The following is a 10,701-nucleotide window of genomic DNA, read 5'->3' as shown; positions in this document are numbered from 1 at the left end:
CCCCCCCCCGGCGTGCCCCCCCCCCCCCCCATTTCCTATTCCACATTATTATTAACTGCACTCTGGCTTCAAGCGTGCGGACCAAACTCATTCAAGGTGCAAACATCACAAGAGTATCCTTTCTGCTGTTGTCAAGGCTCCTCTGTAGTTGCGTCTCCAAGTGCGCGCATGTGTGCGAGTGTGCGTCCCTGACGCCGTTCACTCTGAAGTGCTGCAGAAGCGAAGAGACAAATTTATAAGAAAACAGCCCGCGCGTGTGTGTGCGTGTGTGTATTTTGCACACACTCCATTCTTCCGCTCCGGCGAGGAAGACATACCATGTGATTGGAAAAGATAATTCAATAGCAGTGTTGTGGTTCGATGTTTTTTATTTTATTTTTAAAAGCAGCTACTGTTTAGCGACATCCTATAGAAAGAAAGGGTGAAAGTGGGAGATAAATTTGCTCTTTTAGTTCGTAAGCTTTTAAAAGGGGTGTGTGATGTCCTCCGTGTTGCAGCGGGTCCACATCGACTCTCCCCGAATGGTTTTTAATTGTTTCGGAAAGGAGCCACAGCCAAAATAGAGAGCAGTGTGTTGCTATTTTTGCCTGGTTTATTATGTTGTCTGCCTTGTTAAATTCCCAAATGCAAACATCACTATAGCCAATCTTAAGAAATAAATAAACAAACAAATAAATAAATAAATCCCAAGTAGGAAGGTAGAGGGAAAATAATTCCCTCTAATTTAGTCATTTATCTTTTTCTCCCTAGCTGCAGAGTGCCAAAAACGAAATCATCCATGAATCCATTTTCTGTCGCAGTTGCGCTTGTCGGGGTTTTAAATGAGCTACGCTCTGGGCTGGTTGCCAGCCAGTCGCAAGGCTCATATCGACAAACATGCATTCACACACGCTTTTATGCTTTTATCGCTTTGGCCAATTTGGAGAAAACTAAAACATATAAGCGCAATGCGTAAATTCTCACAGGAGCTGCTGTCGGCGACAGCTCACGCCCAGGCACTCACACGCCACCAGGCCCAGCCCTCTTAACATATTTTTCTCTACATTTCATTCTTTCAATTGTTTCTGTTTATAAGTATTTTTTACGTGAAAAGGTGTGTTTCGCTAAGTTTATGGGTGGCATGCGGGAGGGATTTTTATATGAGCTCTTTTAGAGGTGCAACAATTAAATGTTGAACGAAGACTAATCGATTATTAAATTGATGAGCAATTTTTTTTTTGATTGTCCCTTTTTCAACTTAAAATTGTCTAGATTCTCGGAATTTGAAGTAAATATTCTCAGATTTCTGTTGTCCTCCATGAAAGTAGACTGATTGTCATTTTGGATCATCAAAATCAGACATTTGCAAACATCTGCTTTTACTTTGTAATATAATGATGATCTAAAAGCTATATTGTTGCACAATTTTTGACATTTTGAAGGGCCAAACCAGTCACAGAATTTCAATACATTTCATGTCTGTGCGTTTTCTGCACTTTCAAAATAAAATCATATCCTGTTTTCGTGTAAAGGGATAGAAATGGCGACGAAATGCCGTCCTTTCCCCTTCGTTCTTCTTTATGGGTGGCATGCGGGAGGGATTTTTATATGAGAACGAAGACTAATCGATTATCAAATTGATTTTTTTCTTGATTTTTTTTTGGATAGAATTTCAACCTCTCAACAGTAAATATTCTCAGATTTCTGTTGTCCTCCATGAAAGTAGACTGATTGTCATTTTGGATCATCAAAATCAGACATTTGCAAACATCTGCTTTTACTTTGTAATATAATGATGATCTAAAAGCTATATTGTTGCACAATTTTTGACATTTTGAAGGGCCAAACCAGTCACAGAATTTCAATACATTTCATGTCTGTGCGTTTTCTGCACTTTCAAAATAAAATCATATCCTGTTTTTGTGTAAAGGGATAGAAATGGCGACGTCCTTTCCCCTTCGTTCTTTGGTTTGGCTGCTCCACAAAAGTCATCCAAGCTTTCCAAACTGCTCGCTGACATTCTGCCCACCACCCCGAGGTCAAAGTCTGTTTAGCCGGCTGCCCTGTGAGGTGAGCCTAATCATGCATTCCGGTGACCGCTGCGCGGCGGCATTATTTCCGTCCTCCCGGGGCAGTCGTGCAGCCGGGCCACCGCCGCGTTGAGCTTTGCCTGTTGTGCGTGTGTGAATGTCAAGCAAGGCGGGTCATTGAGGAAGGCGACGCCGAGGATTGAGGAGGAATTTGCTGGCTAAAGCAATCCTGGAGGTGCCCTTGGCTCTTGTTTAGTGTTTGTTCCAGGAGAGCGGCGGCACAGCGGGGCAGCTCGGCCCGTCAAATGCAGATTGGCTCGGAACGGGCAGGGGTGTGCGCGCGCTTATATATCGGATCCCGCTGTGGCCTCTTTCCAGTGCGAGCTCGGGGCTAGCCCGAATCTCTGCCCACACCTGCATGCGTGCCGACGCAAATGAACGGTTTGGAGCTTGCTGCAGGTGGAATAGTTGATCATTACTCTAATCCCTCTGGAGAGATGGTTCTCTCGCCGAAAACCTCCTACTCACATCCTCGTCTTTCGCTCGGGCTGACACATAAAACATGTTGTCGGAAATATACGCTGTTATTTTTGGAATGGATGGCATTACACAATAAAGACTCCACTCCCCCGGGTTCATCATAGTAATGCCTTCTCCTGCTGCTGTTCGAATGGTTGTGTTTATCCTGACCCCTCTTGGCCTCTTTAAGTGCATCTTGCGCTTTGCTGACTCTTCAGCGGACGCGAAATGGACGGAGCGCAGAAGTGAGTGCGTCAATGCAGTGGGAACTATAAAGACGGTCTTTCAGAATTGACGGCGATAAACCGTACTTTGCAAAAGTCCTCGCTCACCTTTAAAACCGGAGTTTATTATTACCTTGATACAAGACAAGTTCAAAGGAGCCCCAGCAATTTGGGATTCATCGTTCTCAGCATGCCGGCATTTTTTTTTTCTTTCCCTGTCGATCATAACTAACAACTAGACTTGCCTTCTGCAATGCCCTCAATGCCGCCTCAATGTTTTGCTTCTTCTCAGGCACCGTGTTAGCGGCTGAGTGCCCAACATTGACCGACAATTGATACTCGTAAGACCACAGAGGAAGCAGGGTGGTAAACATCTCAAGAGGATGCAAAGAAAGGTGCGGACAGCTTGTGACAAGGTCTTGAAGCCAAGACATACACACTAGCGTCCTCACACTTCCGGTGCGTTTTATCAAAATTAAATGCTCTGTAAGCCATTTTTAAAAGGGCATTTCATTAATTAATCAAGTTATTTATTTATTTATTCATTTCATTGGGACAGTGCACATTAATCACCACAAGAATAAACTGCGTAAATGCGCCGAATTCATGTTGTGAGATGAGTAGTGTACATTATTTGTGTGTTTTTACGATTATACACAACCAGACGATTCTGAAGTGTACGCGGTTTGATTGAGCAATGAAAATCAATTCCAATATCCCCTTTATCCAAAGCTACTGGTGACCTCAAACTTTTGTATCAAATGACAATGACCTTCATCAGATTAGGAAAACTGGATGTGATTGATTAGAAACTAAGTTTGTGGTGCCCATTTGTGGCAGGAAGCACCGTTTTAAGGGAAAAAAAAAATCCGCTAAACTGGATTCTCTCCTTCACTCTTAAACACAAAGCTCCCGAGCTGTAAATAGCGGTAGAGGCGGAAGCGATGTGTGAGAAAGGGATTGTTGCAAAGCCCAGTCGATCTGGACTCTCAAGCTGTGCTGCGGGGCACCTGTTCTAAATGCAAAATGTGCGAGCTTGCGCTCGGTGCACTGTTGCCAACATGCGTCTGTGAGGACGCAGGGGATGGGAGAGGCGCAGGTAACCGAGGCCGAAATAAGACCACATCAGAGAGGGTGAGATTAGAAGTGTAGCACAGGGATGGAAATAGCTTTCTGAGTGTAACCATTAAGGCGCCCTGAAGAGACATACCGTCGGGCCTGGTGCCCAAGGTCTCTCCTGCTTATAGCGTGAGACTGAGACTATGGCTGTATAGGCTGTACTATACAGGTTATGAAATGGATATTTCCAAGCAGTGATATTGCTCCGCAGGGGGGGTTGTAAAGAGCGGGTGGCCGTTCAGGTTTATGCTCCTGCCAATAGATAAACAATGGTGTCCTCAGTGGAGAGCCACTGATCAGGAAGAGGGGGCGGGGTGGGGGGAGGGGGTGTACGGAATATACAGACAGTAGAATGTACGTAAAGATGGATGAGGCTTCTCTTCTCTTCATCCTTTATTGTCAGGCCTGCGAAATGATTTTGAAATCGGATCGCTGAAGAGGAGCCCAAACCCAATCATAATAGATCATTTAAACAGAACAAGGCATCCCTCCATCCATTTTCTGAACCTCGTTCAGGGTCAAAGGCCTGGCTGACTCAGGGAGAAAGGCAAAATACATCCTGGACTGGTCGCCAGTCAATCGCACGACAACAGAGATGAGCTCATTGATTGGGCTGAGCTTTGCGAACCGCCGCATTACGCGACCAATTATGTCCATTAGCTTATGAATCCGGGCATGTTGCCCAACGGTAGCAGCCTGGGTTCACTGACTGCCCGATTCCTGTATTTCTTTCACGAGCGCCTTGTCACCATCTTAGGTTGTTCCTGCAATTGATTTCTTCCTTTCACTCTCATCACGCAAACTCCATGAAAAATGTCTCCACCCGCCCCCCCACTATCCCACCGCTTGCCTCGTCAACCTTCGCACCGTGTGGACCCGCCCTGACATCTGCTCCCGCTGCGCTTGTTTCTCTAATGTCAGTGTACTCTGGGTTTGCTAAACACTCAGCGTGGCAACACGCTGAACCCCGACATATTGTCTCACTTGAGCCGACCGTCCACGTGGATCTGAAAGCGTTTTAAACTGCGTTGAAGCATCGACTGGGCTCGACATATCGACAGGAAGCATTTGTCATCAATTTCACAGAATCGCGCGAATAGCGGTCATTTGCATTTCGCTTTTAAGCAGATATCTGTTGACGCAGCAGATTATTGCCAAGCCAAACTCCTGTTGCAGTAACCGGACCATCTGTCCTACCTTAGCCAATGACACCGGAATGACACTGCGCTGGCAGTCTGAATATATCAAACTCTGGCCAAGAAGTGCAGTTCACTAATCAGTTGATGGGTTTGCAAACTGGTTCCTCCTGGGAAGGTTTCTCGCTCCATCAGAAAATACATTTTGGAGAACAAGATCTGCCAAACAGTAAATGCTTCATTGAATATGTTTGTGGTATCAAGGTGTGTGTGTGTGTGTGTGTGTGTGTGTGTGTGTGTGTGTGTGTGTGTGTGTGTGTGTGTGTGGTTTCATAAATACATTTTTTTTCATGTTTGAAATTTGGTTCCCACGGGGCAAATCCCTCACACACCAAGTCCCCACCATGCTGCAAAAACGTGTATGCGTGTGTGTGTGTGTGTGTGTGTGTGTGTGTGTGTGTGTGTGTGTGTGTGCGTGTGCCCCACTGTAACTAACAAAATGTGATTAAAACACAACCTATGTGAAGATTAAATTATTAATTAAATTTAATTAAATTATGTGTTGCCATTGTATCGGACGAAAGTGATCTTCATCATGCCTCATTTTTTTGATGTGTGTCTTATTGCAGTTGTGTTAATTGGCTCCTTTCACCATCTGCAACTAAAGCTTCCACGTGAGCTTCCATGGTGCGCTTACGAAATGCCGGGGCATCTTGCATGCATCTCGTGGCTGGAAGCGAACCCGTTGATGTGATGGCTTCTGAGAAACGTCATCATTTATTGATGTCTCCATTAAAGTAGCATCTCCTTCTTCTTCTCCTTTCGGCACGTCCCTATTCAGGGGTCGCCACAGCGAGTCAGTAATTTCCATCCACCCCTGTAAACCGTCCTACCAACTCGCACGGTCGTCTTGGCAAAAGTTTTACGCCGGATGCCATTCCTGACGCAACCCTCCCCATTTCTCCGGGCTTGGGACCGGCACTGGGGAACAGTGCACCCCCAGGGGAGGGCACTGCCCCCCAGCGGCTGGGTTTGTCTCCATTAAAGTAGCATAAAAGTCGGAATAGATTTGGGGTAGAAGAACTGGATGGGCTGGTTGGAAAGAGCAGGCCAGCGACGGCGCTTACAATGAAAAGGACGACCTGTCCGCACAAAAACCACGACACCTTTGACTTCTTCTTCTCCTCAACCGTTTTGTGACTCTGTTGCTATTCCGAGGCATGATCAAATTGTTTGATCAAGAGCATCAAGTATTTACTGAAGCGATGATGGTTTTTAAAAAAAAAAAAAAACACACAAATATATATTTTTTAAACCAGTTGGGGATTCGACGCACTGATTTTTCATTTATGAATTCATATTCTTCCATAGTCACAATCAACGGCGTGTCAAATAGTCATACTGAGCGAATCCCTCACGGAAATGCATTCGACGGCACATTTCCCCGAAAAAAACGTCAAGCCATTGCAGCGGAAATATGTTTGAGCAACGCTTTGTTATGTGTCACAAGCAATGAGATATTTTCCATAATTACTTTCTTCTTGTGGTTCAATAATAAATGAAGGGCATTAAGTTTGAATACAGTCGCAGCTGCTGAGCGTTTTCCATCGCGATCTGACGCTGGCACATTTCTGCGGGGGAGTCACGCAAAGCTCACTTGACCGTTTGTTTCGCTGGAACGAAATCAACTGCAATGAACCATCGAGTGCTGTACTTTGTACTCGGCTCAATAAAAAGAAAACGTACGCAGAATTCATCGTAAGCGCTTGTTGTCACAAGGTGAACGTCTGACAAATAATACGAGCTCACTAGATTTCATTTCAGGCAACATCAAAGGATTCACTGCGTCTGTGCTTTTCCTCTTTTCTTTTTTTGGGGGGGTTGAAACATTTTCTGGTCATTTCCAAGTCAACTCTGAAACATATTCACTGCTGTTACTGCTTTGATTTTGGTAGGTTTCCATTTCTTTTTTTTTCTTTTTTAATTTTTTTTCTTAAACCTGGCTTGATAGGACTCTGCATGTATTGATCCAGTTGATTTGGATCCTCTCTGACTGGCATTGTCCACTTGAATCAGTGTGTTTATGGTGTTGTCACGGATGGTGAAGTGGTTTCATTGCTTGACAGGCAGTTTCAATTTCCGTTGTGAATGGCGGTCTGTTTTTATGTGGCCTGTGACTGACTAGTGACCAGTCTGGGATCACATCCTCCTTTTACTCGCTATCACCTGGGATGGGCTTCCGCTCGCTCACTATGCTGATGATTGCCTTGGACTTTTTTGAAGGATTGTTAAAAGCCGACAAAAGCAAACTTCCTTGGATCAAAATGCCAGGCAAAAACCACTTCGGTGAGAGAACATGAACTAAAGAGGGCAAAAAACGACGAGGACGCAGTTAAAAGCTTCATGACCATCATTTTTATTCTTTATTCTTTGTTTAATTACATTATGCACAACTCTCATTTCTTGTGCAATCATCTAATTGTAACATGTATTTGCTAAATATTTTGATGCATTTTTATGCTTTCCGAAACATTTATGTCTGAATTTTGCGGTGGGGGGTTGGAACAAATTAGGCCTTTAGTGTGGAATTTTGGGGGGGGGGGGCTTGGAACGGATTAGGGCATTTACATGGAAAACGCGTCTCTACTTACAAAATGTTCTAGTTAAGAAATTTCCTCCAGAACCGATTAATTTCGTAAGTAGAGGTACCACTGTAGAGAAAATGTATCAATGGCTGTTTGTGTTTTGATTCGCAAGCCTTCTTTCTTTTCACACGGGCTTCAAAGAATATCTCATTTGTTTTTTGCTTTGCAACTTAGGTTCTTCCCGGCAAGTGAAAGCTGACGCTGAAGTCTGGGAGCAAACCGTCCACAAGCTGAGAGGCAAGAGCGAGTTCAGCGTGCTGGTGACGCTCAAACAAGAGCGCCTCAACTCGGGGGTCATCCTCTCCATTCATCAGTCGGAAAACAGGTTGGCATTCGCTTTTCTCTCGCGGCGGAATAATGTTTTGCTGTTCTCGGTAGTAGCTTGTCGAATAGCGACAAACGCATCGCTGACTTGATGACGAAGCAGCACAGTCGCTTCCATATTGATTGAAGCTTAAATATCTTCATTTGGCACTCCTTTTTCGATGTTTTACAAGGCGGGCGGGTAAACAGAACAAATCATCCTGTACGCTAATGTATTATTCACAGTCCATCAACGAGCCATACACGGAGCCCGTAATCGTGCACGGAAAACTGATGAGGCCTTAACCGGAGTTAGCGGCCTGATGTTTCCCATTAGTTTGAGCTAGCTGAGCCGTTGGATGATCACAACGGCAATCCGGCATAATTCCCCGAATGAACCGTTTGTACATTAAAGTCAGTCCTGAGAAGAGAGAGCTCGCCGGGTTGTTAATGACCTTCGACATTGATTAGCCTTCCCGGAAACATTTGCATGCGGAAAAAGCAGCGCGGTTTCTTTTGAATGCTCGGCGGTGACTAATTTGGCGTCATTCGCGCGTGCATGACCTCAGGGGAGCAAATCTATTAGATGTGGTCTGCAGATGAATCAGCTCCATTTTTACACTTGCGTGCATGTCTGGTATTCTCTTGAATACGAATGCCACACACACACACACACACACACACACACACACACACACACACACACACACACACACACACACACACACACATTTCAACTTTGACCCTCTCAACTGATTTTTTAAAACCTGAGAGTCCACACACGTTACGGGGGGAAAAAAAAAATCCGCATGCATGTGGTGAATGCTTTTATGGACTGTGATGTGCTCAAGATCAACAGCACACAACATCGCCGATCACAATCACAAAGCTCCTCCCACCAGGCAGATGTTGACAGATATTATTCAGACTGCCTAAAATGATGTTGGTAGTTGCAGTAATTCCTGTAGTAGTAGTCTAGCAATAGAAGAGGAAGAAGAAATGAAAGAAACCGATAACCACGTTGCAGACTATAAACGGTGTCATTTGTCCGTGAAATTGTAAAAAGTAAACCTCTGTAAAACATTGTATCCTTATTAACATTAAAAAACAAAGAAAAATAAATTTAGATTAATTTATGACAAAGAATAACCTTAACAACATTTTTTTTGTTGTTCTCTGTAACAGAAAAATGCATCAATTTGCTTTAAACCGAAACAAAAATGAAATGAGAGCAGATAGCACACTGGCGCCTGCTGTCGTAGTGGCGCATTTTACACTTTATTCTTGTACGGGGGGAAAAAAGAGCATGTTCCGGGGTCACACGTGCATCCCCGCCCAAGGGCATTTCGCTGGCCTCACCCACGGTTTGTTCATGCCTTGTGGTACTTTCGCGGCCTCACAGATATTCACAGCTGGCATATTGTGCCAGTGACCTTGCTACAGGTGTCATAAAATCATTCCACATCCTTGAGGCACTGCTCACAGTTTGCTGCTCCGATCCACCACCTGTTGCGTCCGTGTTGTCAATACCAAGACCCCTGATTTGCTATTAATCGACTTCAAGCCATAGCTGTCAATGCACAGCGGTAAAGCACACACGGAATAATGGCTTGGCTAATTGGGACTTGGCTGACTTTGAAACATGTCAAAGGCAGAGGGTGATGAGCTGTCTTCATTGCTCGTGCTGACACGAATGATCAAAATGTCACATGAGAATAGCGCAACTGTTTTGACGACGCTGCACTTGATGGCCGTCGATGCGCTCCGCTTGGCTACCGTCGTCGATCAAACTTTAAACGCTTGCCAATCGGCACGACGCTGAGAACATTTGAGTTCAGGCGCTTTCTTCTTTTTGGAGCAATTCTTTTCTCTCCCCGACAGGTTCCTCGAGCTTGAGAGCAGCGGACAGCGTAGCGAGGTGCGCCTCCACTACCGCACCAAAGGCCTGCAGGCCCACACCGAGGTTTTCCCCTACAGCTTGGCTGACGACCAGTGGCACAAAGTCTCTATCGCCGTCAGCGCCTCTCATGTCGTCCTTCACGTCGACTGCAATAGGTAACGACAGTTTGCCCAAGAATGGTTCAAGGGCAGCAGCGCAGCGCTTCAAGTATTGAGCACCTCTGCCTCATTGTTCTGAGGTTAAAGGTTCAAATCTCTCCTGTTGTTGTTTTGATTGAGGTTCCCGTCATTTAAATCGACAGATGCATGCAAATTGCAAACGTGTTATGCGGGCTTACTCCTCGATGGCCTGCCTCACAGTTCTGGGGTTCAGGTGTTCGGGGTTCGAATCCTACATGGTTTTGGTTGCCCTCACTGGGTCTGTTGTAAATATATTATCATGAGGTCTGCCAAAAATGGCGGTTCAATATATGTGTTGCTTTTTATGCTCATGGTTTGGTCCACATTGGGCGCAGTAAGGGAAGGAAATGCAAAAGGAACTGCTGATGTTTTTGTGTAAACACAAACAGACATTTAAAAGGAAACATCAACAGCTTAAATCTTTTCTCTTCAGGAAAGGGCAACACCAGTTGTTTCTCATCTTTTTGACATAAAAAAAACTTATAATAGTAAAGTGAAACCTTGGTTTCTGTGGTCAGTCCACCTGACTAAAAGCATCTTAATGAAAACCAAAGCAATATTTCCCATAGGAAATAATGTAAATCCAATTAATCCGTTCCAGACACCCCCAAAAAATACGAACAAATAAAATTCAAATGAGCACTTGAATGGCTCCCTGATCATTGAA

General features: G+C 44.7%; 1 protein-coding gene across 1 annotated transcript in view; it reads left to right on the top strand.

The window, feature by feature from the left end:
- Positions 1–10,701, top strand: part of nell2a (neural EGFL like 2a) — an 80,522-nt gene that overhangs the window by 4,725 nt on the left and 65,096 nt on the right. Inside the window, exons 3-4 of the mRNA XM_019893406.1 lie at positions 7,827–7,977; positions 9,837–10,010. Coding sequence (XP_019748965.1) covers positions 7,827–7,977; positions 9,837–10,010 — 325 coding nt within the window. The remainder of the gene's footprint in view (positions 1–7,826; positions 7,978–9,836; positions 10,011–10,701) is intronic.

Source organism: Hippocampus comes, unplaced genomic scaffold, assembly GCF_001891065.2.
Source record: "Hippocampus comes isolate QL1 unplaced genomic scaffold, H_comes_QL1_v1.1 scaffold62, whole genome shotgun sequence".
Classification (NCBI taxonomy): domain Eukaryota; kingdom Metazoa; phylum Chordata; class Actinopteri; order Syngnathiformes; family Syngnathidae; genus Hippocampus; species Hippocampus comes.
The sequence above is the reverse complement of the archived record's forward strand: the minus strand, read 5'-3'. Positions and strand labels throughout refer to the sequence as shown.